General features: G+C 36.8%; 1 protein-coding gene across 3 annotated transcripts; it reads right to left on the reverse strand.

Moving 5' to 3' along the window:
* Positions 1 to 175: 175 nt before the first annotated feature.
* Positions 176 to 19403, reverse strand: LRRCC1 (leucine rich repeat and coiled-coil centrosomal protein 1). Of its 3 annotated transcripts, XM_083824203.1 has the most exons (19): positions 19247 to 19403; positions 18947 to 19152; positions 18115 to 18180; positions 16738 to 16905; positions 15854 to 16023; positions 15548 to 15757; positions 14546 to 14748; positions 13341 to 13524; positions 12870 to 13018; positions 11353 to 11557; positions 8745 to 8884; positions 7165 to 7366; positions 6055 to 6240; positions 4796 to 4970; positions 3905 to 4068; positions 3138 to 3346; positions 2803 to 2940; positions 1212 to 1347; positions 176 to 505 (listed from the first exon to the last, which is right to left on the reverse strand). In XM_083824203.1, the coding sequence occupies exons 1-19, from the start codon at positions 19303 to 19305 to the stop codon at positions 383 to 385; spliced, it is 3093 nt and encodes a 1030-aa protein (XP_083680329.1). In that variant the 5' UTR covers positions 19306 to 19403; the 3' UTR covers positions 176 to 382. The 3 variants fall into 3 exon arrangements, with proteins under 3 accessions (XP_083680329.1, XP_083680330.1, XP_083680331.1); XM_083824204.1 differs by lacking the exon at positions 18115 to 18180; XM_083824205.1 differs by lacking the exons at positions 18115 to 18180; positions 18947 to 19152 and having other exon boundaries at positions 19247 to 19391.
* Between the last annotated feature and the right edge of the window lie 1132 nt (positions 19404 to 20535).

The raw sequence follows: 20535 nt of genomic DNA on the forward strand, positions 1-20535 counted from the left end.
CACATGAAGGAAACCTTCAAGCTTGTCTTCACACATTTTTGTATTCTTGCATCTAGTAATCTCTTTTGTTTTTACTTTCTTTTCTCTTATTAAGAACATTAATGCCTCGCTTCATATGATGATGTCAATCATAGATCTATTTTGATCCAATTTCACAGAACAGTCAAAAATAAACAAAGGTTAGAAAAAATATTTATTATGAAAACACTGTACAAATATTTGTCTGATTCCCAAGCTATCACAATTCTTCACAAAGACATTCTCTGGAAGCACTTCAAAGTAAACAAGGAAAAAAGTGCACTGCAGTGCATTTGTTTAAATTAATACACTTTTTAGTGTATATATTAATGAAGGACAACTCTCAAATGTAAGGCATAAAGCTTCAAAGATCCTGTTGAATGTCGCTTAGAGCAGATGTAATTCGTCTGATTTTATTTTCCATGGCTTTTTTATTGTTTGCCATTTCCTGTAGAAGCTGACGCATTTCTTCTTCAACACAGTAAACCTGAAAGCATATACAAATCAAATATAATTCTTGCTTTTCCTTAATACACCAATGAACATATAATCTTGCCAATTTTTAACACTGATAAGAAATGGAGGAATTCCATGCTTATGTTAGTACAGAACTTGTTTTAAACTTTATATTACGGAAAAAAAATATATATATATATTTAACTGTAGTAGTAATCATTAATAACAAGTATTTTCTTAAGGAGCTAGATGAAACACCACCAATAAAGACATGACAGAACAAAATTTCTGAATCAGAAAAACAAAGTTGATGGCATATGGCATCAGACATTTAAATGAGTATAGCAATTTTGCCAGTAAGCAGAATTTGCAGTAGCAGAATTTTGTTTAAAAACATATTAATTTACTAGGAGATTGCTAGTAATGTATCAAAACTAAAATATCTACTTGTGTAGAAAAAGTACCAGTCCATCACATCCAGAAAGAATGCAATATATAGCAAGAACAACACCTGTTAACACAGGCATGGGTGAGTTAAATGGAGTATCTGGTATAATAAACATTCCTTATCTATACAGGCAAAAATAATGGTAGGGTATTGATTAGTAACAGCTACGCAGTGTGCAACTTTGCTTGAACACAGAACCTCGTGACAGTACAGTTCCAGATTTTTCTTACTGTGCAAAGAAGGATAAAATACAAATAGAATAAACATATTAATCTAGTATCAAAATTACTTTTTCGTTTGCTGCTTCAATTTGTTTTTGCTTTTCATTTGCCAGCTGTACTAGTTCTGCCTCATGAGCTGCCAACACTGACTCAAGTTGTTTTCTAAAAGCATCATCCATTTCATGAAGCTTTTCCATAGCAATCCTAAAAATAAAAAAAAAAAGTTACACTCTTGCAAACAACCAAAAATATTAAGTATTTTGCTTTGTCTAATTCTACGTTTCATTAAGGATTTAACAACATAGATACAAAGACAATTATTTCAATATCTAGCTTCAGAAGATATCCTGTTTTCTCCAGTGCACGCTCTAGTTTCATGCACCATATTTAGGGCTTCTGGCATTCTGCTTAGCAGAAGCATTTAATCACCATTAGCCGACACATTTAGTCACTAGCAACAATACAAAAATTCAGACTTGCTACTGTCAACATGGCTAAGAGCTCCATATGTTTTCAAACACCAACTTATCGTACTTTTGCTTCCTGAGAAAGGAATGACTAGACTATGAGATCCTGGAGACTGCCTGCATGCCTGAGTTTCACACAAACAAAAACAGTGTCTACTTTACTGACACTCCTTCACGTTTCCTTGATTCCAAGCAAATTCTGCTGTTAGGCGATAATTTTAAAATATGCAGTAACAGAGCAAAGCAACTTATTCCACTACAGAATTATTTTACACCAAATTTTTGAAACAAAATAATTATTTTGGATAAAATTTCATTTTCACAACTGATTTCACAACCATTCCAAATCTTCTACATTTTCTACTTCTACATTTTAGGTGTAGTTGCTGTTTTTTTTGTTTTTGTTTTAAATCAGACTTGACTATCAAGGTATTTTCTTTGAATTATTAATCAGATGACCTTTCTTAATTAACGAAAGGGTGATTAATAAAAGTGTTTAATTTAAAAAGCAAAAAACCTTACTCATACTAGCTCATTCCTTTAGTAAAATGTGGTTATTACTGCTACATAAATCAGCAGTCTTGCTAGCTACCTAGCCTCCTCTTAAGAATAGTTGAGAGAAAGAAGGAAAAACAAGAGAAAGGGGCTAAAGAATAAAGTTCTCCTATTACCAATCTAAGCTCATCACAGACAGTGGTCTACCATATTTCTCCATAATGCCAGAAATATATAAAGCAACTGAGCATCATCTACGTCCTAGGTCATTTTCTGGGGTGTGGGTATTTGTTTCCAGACTGTTACACACTGTGAGCCTGTGCCTCAAGTGCATGATCATCTTCACTGCATGACTCCAGACAGCACACATGACGACTGTATACAGGTCACTATCACGTAAGCATACTAGGGAGGCATAAATATAGGCTCTAATCATTTTCAAAACAAATGGGAATATAGCTAAAAAGTATACAGAACAAATGCTGTAACTGAATATTAAGTTCCATGTAGTAAAGTCACCTGTATAGCAAGAATTATTTCTACGCACACCGTTCGCTGGAAACTGGCTCACCAAGTACTTAAAAAAGCATTATGCGTTCTGTCACTGTGTAATAAACATTTTTGTATACTTATTAAGAGTGCAACTCTATAGTAACAGAGCAGTCACAAAATATGCTATTAGTGTTAAGGTTTTCACCTCTGAGTTTGAAGACTTTTATTTCTCTCTTCGATCAGCTTCTTCTCTTTGGTATCAAAGCTCTCCTTCATGTGTTTAACTTGCACCTCCAGCTGGCTCAACAGCTCCCCTTTACCTTGCCACTTCTTTTTCAGGGCACTGAAAATAAATTATATACATTTACAATGAATGCAGATGCCACTTTTTAGGAGGACAGAGAATGTTTTTCACCCCCCCCCCCCCATTTCTATGGGTTTTAATAGCAAGGAAGTACTCTATGAACAAAAAAAAAACCTTCATGGAGCTGTTGTATACAATTACAATCCCAAAGAATTATAGCCAATTATATGCTTCACCTGTGTGCCTTCTTAATGTCATCAAGTTCTACTTCTTTTTCTTCTAGCCGTTGCTTTAATTGCTCTTTTCTTTCATTTTGCCTTTCTAATTTTTCCATTAGCTCTTCAAATTCAGCAGCTTTTTCATCCAACTGCCCTTGTAAATGCTTCTGAGCTTTCTTACTTTCTTCATGCTGCTTTTTCATTTGTTGGTCTTTTTCTTGTAAACCCTTTAAGAGAGAAACATTTCAGAACACAAAAATGCCCTCCATTTCAACTGTTACCCTTTAAAAAAAAGGGTGTTTAGTCTATGCTAAACAGAACAAAGCAGAATGATGCAATTAATATGCTAAAGTTTTAAGTCTCTGAATGAGATGAATGGAATAAACTGAGCAAAACATAGTTGCTCTGTTAAAATACTGACTTACAAAAGCAGAAGGAATATTTACGTTGCTAAATAAACCCAACACAAACTCCGTTTTTTTCTAGTAACACAGGAAAAACTGTTATCCTAGTCTTTTCCTCTCTCAAAATCATTATCAAGAACAATGAAGCGAGGCAAAGAGAAGACAAGCTGTACATAACTATGATTCAAAGAACATTTCCACATGTTAAGTTAGTACAAGGCCCTCTTCTGCTCCCAATGAAATCAACTGCCACTGACAGCCTAATCATGCTGAGTTAATAAAACTAGGAGTGCAGAGCCAGCTTTCATCAGTCTTTACCATAACTTGCACTGCAAATCTTAATTTTTAATAAGCACATAAATTGTCACACATCTGACTTACTTCTTTTAATCGCCTAATTGTTTCTGTCTGGTCGTCCACTATTTTGTTTTTAATTCTTATAGTATCACTGTCCTGTTCCTTTTGCTTTTTTAATGTCTCAATCTCGCTTGTTAAAACCTCAATTTTTGCCTCCAGCTTTCCCCGATCTTGAGAAAGATGAGCTCCTAGATAAAACAGAATATTCATACTACAACACTCTGTTAACAGGTAACTTCAAGATGTGTTTTTTTTTTGTTGTTGTTTTTTTTTTTTAAATTCACTTCCACTGACACTACAATCTTAAACACAATCACTTCAATCTGCAAGCAGACAATACTTAAAAGGAAATGCAGAACCAAAGGTTGGTATTTTACCCTTTGAAAACCTGTCTAACAAAACAGGAACAGTAGTTCTTACATACTCAACCAATCTCAAAGAACCCACAAGATGGTGCTAAGAGTCACATGAATCGGGGAAAACAAGGCAAAGCCTTTTTTCACCCTGTATCTAATGCACCATTATTTACTTTTACAAGTAGTCTACTGAAATTTTCACACTGGACTTCTGATAGACATGCAGTGTTAAATAACACTACCAACACATCCTTTCATAGCTTCATATCTAAAAGTGCTTTGTATAACATTATGGCATCTTGATTTTGACATTTAGGGGATGTAGAATAACTACGTGTATTCACAACTAACCCTCCCACAACTGCAGTTAAAGTTCTTATAAACAGCCTGTGTACTACAGAAGATCTATTTTTCCACGTCATCTTTACAACTTGATAAGATAAACAAGACATCCAGACACCCTCTCATGATTACAAGTATATTAGGATGTTTACTTGAAAAGTATGATACTGAACACCAGCATTTTTATTGCAATAGAAAGAATAATAAAAAGTTCTACCCTGTTGTGCCAACTCCTGCCCCCATATTTTCCTTTCCATTTTTAATCCATCAATAACAGATTCCTGGGCAGTCAGCTGAGAAATAAGCTTTCCATTTTCCTTCTTCAGAAGTTCCACCTGAACAGCCTTTGCTTTGTCCTGTTCAATCACAGTTTCAAGTTCTTCAGTTCGGCACTGTATGAATATTCATTCATGGAATGGGAAAAGAAAATAAGATCTTAAGTATTCAAAATTTCAATCAGTGCTAGCCACCTAGGAAAGTAATACGGTTATACAGCAAATTAAGTTAACTGAGCAATATTCTGCTTGCATGTAACCTTCTGCCTGATTTAAAAAAACCCTCTTCCCATTAACGAGACACAAACATTTGCTTCAAATAGAAAAACTTAAATCCCAGAAAACTGTTTATAAAGCTGTTTTCTTAAATAGTCATCTTAAATTATTAATGCCATTATAAAAACCCATTTACACATTGTAAACATGCAAGTCAGAAACAACTTTTGCTTCCATTGGTGCTCTTAAGACATTAAAAATCAATCCAAAAGACAAATGAAGCTGTGGTGTTTTGAACTTCCCACAGTAAGGATTTATCTTCAATATACTTCAATTTGGTTTACATATTACTTCCGTTTAATATTACTATCACTGTATTTTGTTTTTCAGCAACAAACGTCACTCATTGGCAGAATCATGTTTTGTTTGGACAACACAATAGTAATGTGTAGCAAGGAGATTAAAAGCAGCTGCGCAGGGGCTGTATGTAGGACAGGCTGGATACATACATGGACTGGATTACACTTAAAAGTTGTTGAACAGTTAGTTATGTTCCTAAGATGCTTAAGAACTATTTGTGGATAACAGTACTGTACTATACTAGGACAGATTAGCAATATAAAATAAAGCAACTGTGTCCATGGTATGTAACATTAAAATTAGACAATTAGAAGGTAACAACTAATATTGATGATTTTGTTTAACTCTCAGAGGTACTGTGCTGATAACTACACTGGAATATTTACGCAGTTTCATTTTTACTTCACATACAGTGTCCAGCTAGTATTTTAGCTGCAGAACCACATTCCATTATCTCACATTAATACCCCTGACCTTTTGTAAATTCAGGTTTTTAAATCTCAGTTTAGAGTCACTAATTGATTACATATACACCGCTAGTGCTCATCAGAGGGCAAGAACTGCACTTTCTCTGAATACATGAATGACTCTGGATTTTGCTATATGGGTAGCATAGCGTTTGTACCTTTACATTTGCTGTGGCTTCCTGATTTGATTTCACTAATTCTGCAATCTTCGCTTTCTGTTCTTTCACTATGCTTGTCAAGTCTTGGATCAGACTTGTCATCTCTTTTTCCTTTTGTTGAAGATGAAAGAGGGCTTGTTGATGTTCAACTAGATCAGCAGCAGCATTTTCAAAATTCTCTTTAACCTAAAATTTGATAAGAACTCTTAATACTAACATTTGAGAAAGAGTGTGCATACATACGTACATACAAATGACATCTTATTTTCAAATAAAGGAAGAAAATAAGTTTAGAAACAATAATGTGAAATTAATCAATATCTGAAGCTGTTTTTCTACCAGTTAGTTTGTGATGTTTCAACTCACAAAGCTAGTTATGCTCAGCTACAAGTTTGTACGAAACAGAAGAAAAAAAATGAAAGAGTCTTCATGGAAGTGTGAGAAGCAGACCAGAAAAAAAACAGAGCTCAATAGACAAAAACACTCTCTTAATCATATGAGGTAAAACAACATTAAGATCTGGAAAGAAGAACTTACAAGGAAAAACCTCAGAACTCAGTTTTAAGGGAAAGATTTGAAATGATTTAAAATGAAGAGAAGCCAATTTAAGACAAGATATTCGAAGCTGTATTTATTTCGCTTACCATTTAAAATAACATCAACACTAGCCATAGAAATAAGTTATCTAATGAATTCAGTAAACAAATTTTTATTTTGAATTTTAAACATCAGTTTTCAATTTTGAAACGCTTAACAATAGGGAGCTCAATTATTAAATACACTAATATACATGTAGCTATAACCTTATCAAAAGGCTACAGGACTTTTTACAATAATATACTCTAATAGAAAATAACTTTTTTTTTTAAAGACAGAAGTTTTTCTAATTTCTTTTCATTAACTTTTATTTACAAACAAAAAATGCATTTTTTGCTGTGGGTATGCTGACTTAGCATTTAGCATCTAGGTTTTCATTACTGGTATTTCAAGGTTTACTAGTATTTTTACAGGAATCCTTGGAACAAACACCTTAAGAATCAAAAGAATATGACACATTTAAGAGCACTACAGCTCTGTCTAGTTTGAGATCAAATGTTCTCGTGATCTTACCTCTTTAAACCTTTTTGCCTCGATAGTTAAAGCTAAACGAAATTCATCTTCTAACTCTGTATACTTCTGGTTTAACGTATTAATTTTCTCCTGAAATTCTTTAACACGCTGTTCATGCCTCTGCTCCTCTTTAGCCACTTCTTTTGACAAAGCATCTTGAAATTCGGGTCCATGTAAAGCAACTCGAGTTTCGAGTTCTTTCCTGGAGTTACCAAACACATGCAAGAACTATAGAGAAAAGAACTACAGTATCTCACAACACTACTTCAGTTGGTTTCCTTACTATTTTTAGTAAGAAAAACTTTACTAACAAAACGATAAATTAGATAATAAAGGGGATACATTCCTTAGTTCCACTAACAGATTTCAGTCTTCCATGACAGTGGCCTTGGGATGGGAAAAAGCGCATTAACTACTATTAAAATACCCAGAGAAAGGAACAATTTTACTTTTTAATTCAATCTTCTGTAGGAATTATCCAATTATTCTTTTGCTGTTAGCTAGTGTTTGTTTGCTTTGCAGTTAACAAGGAATCACAAAGATCAGGAAAAGATGGGAAGTCAGGAAAACCACTGTATACCAAATACCCTCTTCTGCAGTTATTCTTATCCCCTTCCTTACCAAACAACTGTTACTCCTCACTCAGATCCCAAACGTGAAAAGCAACACCAATCTAAACAACAGCAACATAAAGAGCTTCACTATATGCCTCCTTCCTGAATGGAAACATCCCCATAGGAGAATGATGAAGAATTACCCTGCACTTTAAGACTAGTCTGTTCAGTTGCTTTAATGCAAAAACAAAGCCTGCTGTCCTTCACATTAAATCTTTCGGAGATTTATAAGGGAACAATCAAAAGTTCTCAAAAACGTAGCTATCAGATCTTTCCATCTTCCATTACCTTGACATTTGAATACATGTATACTTGAAGTCTAGCATGTGTTACCAGCTTTTTTTTTTTAAATCAATAACCTTCCTCAAATACTAGTATAGAAAACACCACTACTTGCTTTAGTTTGTACATATATTTGATTGTACTAGCTCAACAATATAGAACTTCAGCTCAAGCACTCTTCAAAAAAGCAAACTTTGAAGGGAAAGGGGAAAACAGCCAATAAAGCCGCCAACCCACCCACCCACACTAACACAAGATGCTATAGAAGCTGACAATTTGGGGAATGCTTTGTATTACTTAAGTATATGCAGACCTTCAGACAACAATTCAAATGTGATTTTAATTTTTACCTGATTGTTTCCTAGATTAAAGACCACGTATTTAAGATACAAGAGGGTTCAGCCATATAATAAACTAAGAATATATGAACAGAAAGACTGGAAGAACATTTGCCTACATGAACTTGCAAGTAAGGAGTCTAAAAAGCTTTGAAGACATCCTTAGATAGGCATGAAAATGTGTGGGAAGACATCTACTTTTTTTTTCCTGTTTTAAACAAAGCACATATCTCCCATTAAAAACAAAAAGCCACCCACACATTTGGGAGAACACATTCAAACAAAACATTTGCAACACTAACATCTCTATTAACTTGTTGGGAAAATGAAATAGAAGATCCCATACCTTTGTTCTTGTTCTTTTAATATAAGAAGTTCGTGTAGTTGTTTTACCTTCTCCCTCTGCTGTCGAAGAGATATTCGAAGTAACTGTACTTCTCTTTCATTTGCTGATGCTTTAAGCTCAGCTTCTTGCACATGTTTTATCTGTATAGAATTCATAAAAACAAGAGGAACAAGATTCTTAAAGCTATCATTTATTCTTCAGATCTTGTACTAGAATACAAATGAGCAGGTGCTTTAATAAAAGCTTCATGCACGTTTACTCAGGCCATTATGTTTACATCATGCTCCAAAACTGACAGTATTTTCACAAGATTATGGTATTTTATTATGTCACCTCCCCAGGAAAAAGATATTTTTTACTTTATATACTGTTACACGTGCAGAAATTGAAGATTAAATGTTTAAAATCTAAGCGTTAGCTTATCTTACTAAGAAACAAAAAAGATCTCATTGTAATACTTGTATTGGTTTCAAGCAAAACACTTATAGTCGTATTTCGTATCACTACTTTTCTTTAAACACTCCAAATCCAAAAATCTGCATCTTACAGTTTAAAGTTGCTGAACAGCGCTGCTTTCTAGTGATTTTACAGAAAATGGAGACGCAGAATAAACAGTGGATGGAATACTCCACTTTTTCCATGAAGCATTCATGAAGAATTCTGTTTTATAATCTGAAGCCTTTTACGTTAAAAAAACAAAACAAAACAACAACAACAAAAAACTTTTCTGTCCTGGCAAGCAGAAACAATAAAAGAAAATAGTTATAAAAAAGTTTTAATTACTCATGAAATGGTAATTCAGAATCAAGATGCTTCAGAAGTTAGAATATGTAACAGAAACACTGGAGGTGATGTTAACGCTGGTATTCTTACTCCTCAGGATTACTTGAAGAATTCATCTCATTAGTTGTGTGCTCAAGTGGTGTTAATAACTTAACTACCTTGTCAATCTGTCCTCCTAAGCAAAGCAATGGACTCGGCATCTCTCTCCAAATTCTGTACTAGCACAATTCTAATCTGTTTGCTTTCAAGAGTAATGAAGCTGTGAAAGGTTAATAGACTACAAGATTACTTTATGCATTAGGTATCTAATGGCAGAACTAAATGCAGCAGGGCAACCTGGTTTAATTTCCAGCTCCCACCAGAAACAAACAGAAAATTCAACCTCCACAAAACAAGAGGCAAAACAAAATTGTTTTCTTTCTGAATTCCTTCACAATTCTCCTTTCAACTCCATATTTAACAATCAAAATTAAAAAATAAAATAAAGAAAACCTACATAGCATATCCTATTGTGTTAGATGAAACATTGCTTCCAGTAGCTATAATAATACATAAGGGCTTCTGCATAACTTTCAGTTTGAGAATACTAGAAGTATCTAAAGTTCGTACGCTAACTTCAGCTGTATGAATACCACTGTACTATTGTGAGGCATGTGTAAGAAAACAAGTTGCCATGTTCTAAAGGGGAAGCTTCTTCATCAGAGCATTTAGATGCAGCCCATTGTATCCCTCTTGTTTTGTGGACGAAAGGAGGTAATTCCCTCCTAAATTGAAAAATTAAAAAAAAAATCAAATGAGAACACTTGTAAATTTAAACAGTGACAGAAAATAGGGTAAAAATTTAGATGCATGGAATCTTGAGTCCTTTAAAGAAATAATCTAGTCATGCTGACTGAAAACCTTATACAGTGACTGCATACAGCAATGATGATTTACCACTGATGGCAGTAAACTTCTCATTGCTAGGAAGTTAATTGCTAATCTGTACTATAAGAAAGCTCTATAAAGTATTCTAGAATTCATTAATGCTAGAGCTGATGAAATAAAGAGAAAGTATATTAAATCTGCATGTTGAAAATGAGAATCTGGCCCTCTGCATACTCCCCAGTTCTCTGCTTTCTTTTTCGGTATCTGAGTGACAGAACTTTGAGCACCATACTGGCAGTTCAGAGACTTTTGAGGATGGACTTATTAAGATTCAGTTTCTGTAAGCGGACACATTCAGAAACACAAATGAGCTAATATATGAATATATTCAAACGATAAAAATATAGATATTGGGGGAGCTGCATTTAGCCACTGAAAATTCACCAAAGAGTTATTCAGTCAGAAACAGTGGCATGTAAGAATAAAAAACAAAACTACAACCAAATAAATACCCCAAGCCAACAAAAAACCACAGAAGTTTTAAAATCAATTCTCAGCAATTATCACTGTTCTGGTTGAGATTAAAAGCATTTAATCAGCAAAACAAACAGAACCATCAGGTTTCTCTCTCACTAGTACTATAAGACCTTTATTGATTTCAGCCACATTTTAAAAATGTGTTTTCACTTCTTTATATCTTCAGAAAATATCAATTCTTAGTCTTAAGTACATAAGACTTGTTCTCTTTTATCCTAAGAACACGCCACATGACATTTCTATTGCTAAAGACATTCAATGACAATTAAAATGGATGCTTGTTATTAACTACCACTATGTAAAAAAAAAAAAAGCTTTTACTGTGGAAAACTAAGACTTCAGTCTGAAGTCGTGTTTATTAATATCTAGCAGTATAGTAGCTATCCAGTTTGAGCATTATTTACTCATGAAAAATATTTACCTCTATTGCTCGTTGCTGCAGCCTCTGCGTCTCCATCTTGGATAGTGTTTCTTCTAAAGCTTGCATAGCCTTCTGACGTTCTGCTTCTTTATTTTTTGCCTGATTTAACTCATTAGTAAGTCTTTCAGTTTCACTTTTCAGCTGCTGGACATCTGCTTGTAGTCTTGTTTTAGCTTCTCTCTCTTTCAATATCATTTCCTTCAACCTGAGAAGGAACGCAATCAAGTTGTATGACAAACACTTTTTAGTTTAGTCAATTATGACAAAATTTATTAAGTGTTGTAGCACTGCAGCTTGCACTTCTTTGCATTACTACACTGAGCTTCATTTCAAATAAAACTAAGCTGAAGACCACCTCATTAATAGGTTGTTAAGGAAATTACATTCCAAATATCATTTTGCTTAATATCTAAGTTGTACCTACACTATCAATTTCTAATTTGATACTTTTCTTCCAAAAACTTAGCTCTTCTATCAAAAAATATTAGAATAGATAAGGACATTTAAATCTCAGAAGGAATAACGTAATACTCATATTCAAAATGACAACAAAGAAAGGTGGGAAGGGAACCTCAAGAAACAAGAAATAGAGTGACTCATAGAATGGTTTGGGTTGGAAGGGACCTTGAGGATCACCTACTTCCAGCCCCCCTGCCATGGGCAGGGACACCTCCCACCAGATCAGGTGCTGCTCAAAGCCCCATCCAGCCTGGCCTTGAACATCTCCAGGGATGGGGCATCCTGTGCCAGTGCCTCACCACCTCCATAATAATCACAGTCAATCATGGATGGTAGCTCAGGAAGCACTGTAAGAAAACGTGCCTGATCCATACAGTGCAGTTGAGAAAGACAATCAGAAGAGACATCTCTGAACAAAGTGTTGTTTGTTGACAACTACGTTAGAAGAGAGAAATTCTGAAAAATAGAAAGAAGTTGTTCAGAAATGTAAGGATTAGGATAGCAGTCTATATGAAGACACGCTAGACCTGACCTGCACAACATACTGTCTACTAGCCAACCCTGGCCTACCAAAAACTTCTTTGTGCACGCATGGGAAAAAAGCCAGCTGTGTGTATAGGTGGAAAAAGAGCTTGGGAAATGCGAGCTTCAAGTAGGACATAAGACAAAATACAGTTACTAGACCTTCAGCTGAAAGAGAAAGTGCAATTAACAACAGATTAGTTGGAAAGTAGAGGGCTAGAACTGGAGTTAAGCAGCATACTGTTACAATTCTGAGACACGAAGAGGAAGACTTGGATACTAAGCACTGACAGAAATTCCTTGTTTCCCTACGTCTTCTTGAGCAAGCACTGATAACCCATCAGGTCTTGCCACATACTGGATTTAAAGCAGAGCTGCAGAAAGGAATTTCATTAGGTAATACAGACAGATGTTCAAACAGAACTTCACGATGCATCGTTTTTCAAGTATAGTTTTTTAAACCTGTTCTCATTTCTTGAGCCTATAAACGGAACTAAAGAAGAAAATGCATATACTACAGCACTCCACTTCCCTACCTCTCTGTAGTATATACAGCCATACTCTGAATATTCTTTTCTTCTTTTGCATATTTCTGTAGTTCTTTGACATGCTCTGTTAATTTCTTCTCTGCTTGTTCTGCTTTCCACCTCCTCTCTTTCTCCTGATCCAGTTCCTGAATCAGCGCCTTAGCAAGAATGTGGTAAGCATCAACTTATTTGGAAATACTCAAATATAGCCAAAAATGATGAACAATATTCACAATTGTAAAACAAGGTTACTTGGTCTTGCTTGAATCCAGAGAAGAGTGCAAGTGATCTGGCCAACCCCCCAAAAAAAGTAAAATCAAACAAATTATCTTCCAGTTGACACTATAAAGAACTTCGCTATTTTTTAAGACTATCTACATGCAATTACTTTTGTCACCTCCAATTTTAGAGTTCCACCATGAGACATACATTTGACTCCCAGAGGAGACACACTCATACTTGAAATGATGCAAAACATACTCGGTATGTGGATTCCTCTGTGGCGTTTGAATTCATTTCATCCACTTTTTCTAAATTGCTCTGTCTTCCAGTTAGTATTTCAGCTCTTCTTCCCACTACTTCCAAATCTGGAGCATCCGATGATGAATTGAGATTAGAGTCTGTCTGATGGGAATGAGGACACTTTGAGGAATTCCTCTCTTCCCTAAAATGGCAGCAGATCAAGATATACTTAAGAATATGAAGAGTTTAAACATCTCTTCAAACACCATCATAAAAAGTGCAGGGGTACAGAAGCTTAACTACAGAGTTCAGAGCCACCTACAAAATAATTCATAAGCATGTCATGAAGCAAGCAGCTAAACGCAGATCTTCAGTTGTAAAAATATGTAGTATTGGTAGATGCTATTGGAAATATGATCAGATAGATAGGAAACAGTTTTTGGAGAAGCAGAGCAGCTGACTAATGTAGTCCAACTTACATCATCTTCTGTTCCTCACTTCCAATATACACTATATAATCAAACAAATTACTATAATATCCTCAGTGTCTGCACAAAAATGGGACAGTTATATTTTTGATGACTGTTCTGACATCATGTTTTTTTTTTTAAATTTGACTCAAGCAGAGATGCATTTTCATAATGAAATTCTGTCTCCATAATTTAAAAGGATAAAATAAAATATAGATGAAAAAGCAAGCTGTTAGAATTCAGAAAGTGTTTTTGAATTCTCAGTTCAATTTCCTTTTCACCTAAAGACTCATATGAAATGCTCATACAGTGAAATGACTGAGTGCAGACAATTTCAAAAAATTAAATAACACGTAGCCATAATTTCTATATATGTACAGATGTGTAACCATTTCAAAATATAAGGCACATAAAGGACTAATACTGAAAAATAAGGATGCAGTTTATATAAAACAGTCAGACAAAGAAAAAAAAAGGGGGGGGCTTGGACATTTATCAGCTGAGCCAGCTAACAAGTATTTCATTTTCTTCCTGCACCTCTCAAGAATAAACTTCAGAAATTTGACACAATTGTTTTCCTAATCAGTAGATTTGTTGTAAAGCCTCAGTAGCTAATGATTGTTAGGGCATTATTAACAGGAAACTAGTTTATTCAAACTACCACTTTCATAAAATGTTTCAGGACAAACTACGTTCTCCCTGACAACGTTCAGCTTAAATAATTTTTCCTTTATATGGCAAACATGGACATACCTGTTAGTTACCTTCCTTTTAGGATGATTTGCATGACATCGAGTAGATAAGGTAGTTCTACGGTAAGTAGGGATCTTGCTTCTTTTCACAACCTTTTTATTGCTCTCTTTCCCACTCTCATGATCACTCTCAGAAGTTGGATCTGTGTCTCTTTTAGCTTTAAGAACATTTGGAGGGGCTTCCCTTCCTGAGGCATCGGATACCTAAGAACAGATCAAAGTTTTATTTGTACATTTTACACAGTCTAATTAACTAAATTCTAATACTTCTCTATATGTTAGCTAACGCTTTCAAAATCATTTCCATTAAGATAATTGCTTCCAAACTACCCCTTCCCTCCTTGCTAAAACAATTCAATGATTTAAACATAACAAACCCAATAGAACTGCATGCTTGAGAATATGTAAGTGTATCTTTTTGAAGTACCTGAAGTTTCATTAAAAATCATTAGGCATAGAAGCTTGGTGCAAAATGTAAAACACACGGTACAAAAAAAGTAATTACATGTTTGCAAGGCACAGCATAAACTGTTATCAAAATACAGGAAAATAAACCTGACAAACATATCAGACCAACTTGACCTATTACTTAGCAAAATAAACTTTCACAAACTCTACAATGCTGCTGTTTTGCTGCATTTCATATTTCACTCTGGTTCAATTACATACAATGATGGCTTCGGAGTGAAAAAAAAAAAAACAAAATACAGAAAACAATTTTCTATGTAATATATTATGATCAGATAGTTCTTCCAATCACATATACTAGTTTTTAGTCAATACGAAAGTTTCCTTGATTCAAAGTTCAATCTCCAGCTTTAAAGCGTTGCGTTTTTTTTTAAACTTACTCTCAGATTTTCAAAATTACTAGATACACGTTAGTATGAAGTCAGCACACACAGAACCAGTATAAATCATATGTCAGTAATGGTGAACCTTTGCAGTATCATAATGTACATCTCATTTTATGAAAACTTTCTGTGCAATCTTAGAAAAAAATCACCTTCTGCAGTATTTCTGAAATTTGATCTTCGATTTTTTTAATCCTCATCTCACTCTGTATTTTATCAAGTATGGCCTTCTCTGGTTCTGAAGATGAAACAAGCTCTGTAGAGGAGCTGACAGAACTTTGTGCTGGTATTTTTGTACGCTGACGAAAATATGCTAACGCCTGGTCAATATGTGGTGTCACCACTGGTAACGCAACCTTGTCCTGTCAAAAGGAAAGACAACCCCTGTAACATTAATGAATTACATGCAATAAAAAAAAACTATCAATTTTAAATTCAATACACACAAACTATGGCACCTGATCTTTGGATGAGGGGGACCCAGGTGAAACCAAACAGTCCAAAATGCCTTCTAAACATTGCAAATTTGAACAATTTCCTTCTGCTAGGTCTACTGGTTCACCATAAACACTTCTTCCATCTAGAACCATCAGCTGGGGCAAAGTCTGAAGAAGAGTTTCTCTGTAACCTTAAGGAAAAGACTGAATTTAAATTACTCAAAAAAAAAAAAAAAAGGAAAAAAACGATGTGTAGCGTATTTTAGGTACCTTGTCATCATTGCAAAAGTAGTGAGTTATCTACAAGTGTCTCACCAATCCCTACCCATAAAGGCTTTCAACAGAAAACATTACAAAACAAAAGAACTGAGAAGGTGCCTGCATAGCCCTGGTCTACACTGAGATTTCTCCACCACTATGAGAAGTTGCAAAGACAACTTTTTATATACACCTACTGCACTAGAACAGCTGGTACAAATACAACGATACACAAATATAACAAAAATCAAGTTCTGAAAGGACTACCCCTAACTTAGTCCTTTTTCAGTGAATGAAAATGCTACTTATATTAGCATCTTACATACAGTGTCTTACGATCTGTCTGTCACTGCTTACTGATGCTGTGGGAAAAGGAGGAAAGGTTAATAGTGCTTATAGCTGATCTTTCTCTTGCTGCAGTTTGCTCTTTGTCCACCTTAACCTAAAGTAAGAGTTAACCTTAAGGCACTTTATGTGCCTTAACCACGTAAAGAGTTGAACCTTATCAATGCACACAAGATTTACAACTTTGAGAATATACGCTATTCGCAAGCTTCAGAACCTGGCCAACAGTTTACAGGAAATTACTGACCGATCGAGTTAGTAATTATCTACTACAAATCATCTACCTGACGTGAGATCCATACCTGCTGTCTCACAAACTGGATTGGTCTTTCCATTTTTTTCCAGTGTCAGATTGGTCAAACAGCACAGCCCCTTTAAGCAGTGAAGTAGATGATTAGTATCATTTATGCAGTTGCTGTGAAGGTCAATACAGCTAAGCTTGTAATTGGTTCCATGAAGGCACTGGAATCCTGTAAATTTAAGAAAAAAACACAAAATAAGGATTCCTGCTATGGTTCTAGATTATAGGGGTTAGATCAAATGGCATCTCGTTGAAAAATATTCAGTAAACAATACATCACATTTGGAAATGATGTACCAACGTTTGATAAAATAAATCTTGATAAAATAAACATTTTGCTTGAAGTTCCCTTTTATAACTCAGTTCGTTAACAAAAGTTGTTACAAACATTCTTTCCAATTTCTACTATAAACTCCCTTCGTTCTACAGCTTAATATCTTAGTTAGAAACAATGACTGACCATTTCAACAAAAAAGATTTAGAATTTCCACATCATACCCAAAGATGCATTTTTGTCTTATAAAAAGATGGGAATCTTTTGGAAGCATCTTCCAGGAGTATTGCATTTTTCACTTTGGAAGTAAGTTTGAAATGTTTACTGTACATTGGTGTGAACAGAGCAGGGAGTTCTAAACAGTGACACAGATTTGCCAAAATTCTGTGCACATCATACTAGAATAGCCCTACATATGATTGTTAATAATATCTCTTTAAATTTTATTTCTCTTGCACAGTAAAAAAGTAGAATTCTGTTCTCTGTGAAAGGAAAAAGCTCTGCTTTCTTCACTCATTTCACTAACAATACTTTTAATTCAAGTAGAGAACATGAAATCAAAATATTTGTTCATCAAATTTGTAGCTACAGTTACTGGGCTTCCAGATTTACTTAGTCCAGACTATTATAGGTCATACAAGTGAGAAAAATATAGCCTGGTTCTTTTTGTAAAGCATTACACATTGTTAAAAATAAAAATCTTCATGCTTCACAGTTCTTGATAGGAATTTTACCAAACCAGATCTGGTGCTCTGAGTAGCTACAGTTTGTAAACCCACTGTTCAGCAACACCAGATGTTGCAGGGAGACTTTTTTTTTTTTTTTTACCCCTGTTCCCATGCAGCTAAATAGGAACACCTATAAACTGCTATGGTCAAGTTTACAGACATGAAGTTCAGCCTTGCCATTAGAATGGATTCCAGTTCATGAACAACCCATGACAGAAGAAAATTTAAAGCTGAGAGTAGCAGCAGCTGCCACCTTCAGCAGCATTACTCAGTCAACTGGCTGAACTACTAGAAACCTCTGCAAACACACCTGGTCTTTTTTAATTGAAGTGATGTAAATGCTTTTTATTGCTCTGCACATGCCCAAGTTACTTACCAGACAGATCATGTATACGATTATATGACAAATTCAGTGCAGTTAAACTAAAAAGCTTTTCCAGTCCTAAGCAAAGTGAGGGAAAAAGAGACAGTCAGATTTTCAGTAAAATGCTCTGCTTTGTCAAATCAAGAATCACAGAATCATCTAGGTTGGAAGAGACCTCCAGGATCACCTAGTCCAACCTCTGACCTAACACTAACAAGTCCTCCACTAAACCATATCACTAAGCTCTACATCTAAACGTCTTTTAAAGACGTCCAGGGATGGTGACTCCACCACCTCCCTGGGCAGCCCATTCCAATGCCTAACAACCCTTTCAGTAAAGAAGTTCTTCCTAATATCCAACCTAAACCTCCCCTGGCGCAACTTTAGCCCATTCCCCCTCATCCGTCACCAGGCACGTGGAAGAACAGACCAACCCCCACCTTGCTACAGCCTCCTTTAAGGTATCTATAAAGTGCGATAAGGTTGCCCCTGAGCCTCCTCTTCTCCACGCTGAACAATCCCAGCTCCCTCAGCCGCCCCTTGGCTTGCAGAGACCTTGCAAAGTCTTGCAGAGTAAATCTTTAAAAAATCATAGCTACAAATTATGATGAACTATAACCATAATATAAATGAAAAAGAATCAGTTTTTCCTTTTATGCAAAGGCATCTTTCTCTGATGTTTACAGACAGTACACACATATTTTACAGTTTACACAATATAGCTAGCAGTTTATATTAACTCCATAGGGCCTCAGTATAGGCATACTTCCCAAAAGGAAGCTTTACCACAGCTCTTAGAAAAACTTCCTAAGCTACTAAACGGACTGAAACAAACACTGCCGACCCTCCACTTTCGTTATCAGGTTGCCAGACAAATTCAGGGTGCGCAGGCTCCCCAGGGCGCTCAGCCCCTCGATGCGGCGGATGCGGTTAGCGGACAGGTCCAGGTGCTGCAGGCCCCGCAGGCGGCCGAGCCCCTCGATCCTGGCAATGCCGCGGCGGCTGGCGTCCAGCGTCTGCGGCTCCGAGCCTCGGGCGACGTCCAGGAGGCTGCGGGGAAAGGCACCCGCCGTCAGCCGGGCGCACCCGCGGCCTCCCCTCGCCCCTCAGGGCCCGCAGCCCCCCGTCAGGGCGCCCCCCTCACCTCTGACCGCCGCCATCCGCGAGGCCGGGCTGCCCGGGGCCGCCCCGCTCCGCCGCCATCCCGCCGCCGAGCTTCGAACTTCCCTCCGCTCCTCACGGCGCCGTTACGACAGTTCTGCCGCAAAGCAGCACCCCGCCCGTCGCCATGGGCACGGCGCATACGAAGAAAGGGTCGGGGGGGGGGGGGGGGTCAGCTCGGAGCATGCGCACTGCGGCAGGTGACGCCGTGGCTTGGCCGTTGTGGGATCGCCATGGAGGCGGGTGCCCTTAGAACCGTAGAAGCCTAGAGACGTCTAGGCTGGGGGAGACCTTCAGGGTCATCAAGTCCCAACCGTCAGGGAAAAATAATGTTGTGGTTTAACCCGGCTGGCAGGTAAGCACAGCACAGCCGTTCGCTCACCCTCTCCCCGCCCTCTTTGAGATGGGGGGAGAGAATCAGAGAAAAAGTGAAAGCATGTGGGTTGAGATAAAGACAGTTTATCAGGACAGAAAGGATAATAATAATAATAACAACAACAACAGCAATAATAATAATATAACAATAATAATAATAATATAACGTGTACAAAACAAGTGATGCACAATGCAATTGCTCACCACCCGCTGACCAATGCCCACCCTATCCCTGAGCAGACTGCCCCCCCGTCCCGGCTAGCCACCCCATATTAATTGTTCCATAGGATGCCATATGGTATGGAATCCCCCTTTGGCCAGTTTGGGTCAGCTGTCCTGGGTCTGTCCCCTCCCAGCTCCTGCTGCACCCCCAGCCTGCTCGCTGGCAGGGCAGCATGAGAAGCTGAAAAGTCCTTGGCTTAGTATAAGCACTGCTCTGCAACAGTTGAAACATCAGTGTGTTATCAGCATTATCCTCATCCTAAATCCCAAACACAGCACCCTACCAGCTACTAGGAGGAAAATTAACTCTGTCCTAGCTGAAACCAGGACAAACAAAAAAAGAGAAATTCATCTGCCACCTCATTCCCCCCAGCCCTTTTTCTCATAGCCAGCTGCCCTCCCAGCCCTCCCCAGTCCCTGTGAGCAAATGGGGAAGGGGTGGCTGCGGTCAGTCTGTAACAGCATCTCGCTGCTGCTCCCTCATGCTTTTCCCTCCTCCACCATGGACCTCTACACAGGATGCAGGGGAATCTCTGCTCTGTCACTAGAGCACCTCCTCCTCTCCTTCTTCAATGACCTTGGTGCTCACACTGCTGTTTCTTACACTTTTTGTTCCCTCTTATTCTGCCTGTGCAGCGTTTTCTGCCCTTTCTTAGGTGTATTTTTCCAGAGGTG

The sequence above is a fragment of the Anser anser genome, assembly GCF_964211835.1.
Source record: "Anser anser genome assembly, chromosome: 2".
Lineage (NCBI taxonomy): Eukaryota > Metazoa > Chordata > Aves > Anseriformes > Anatidae > Anser > Anser anser.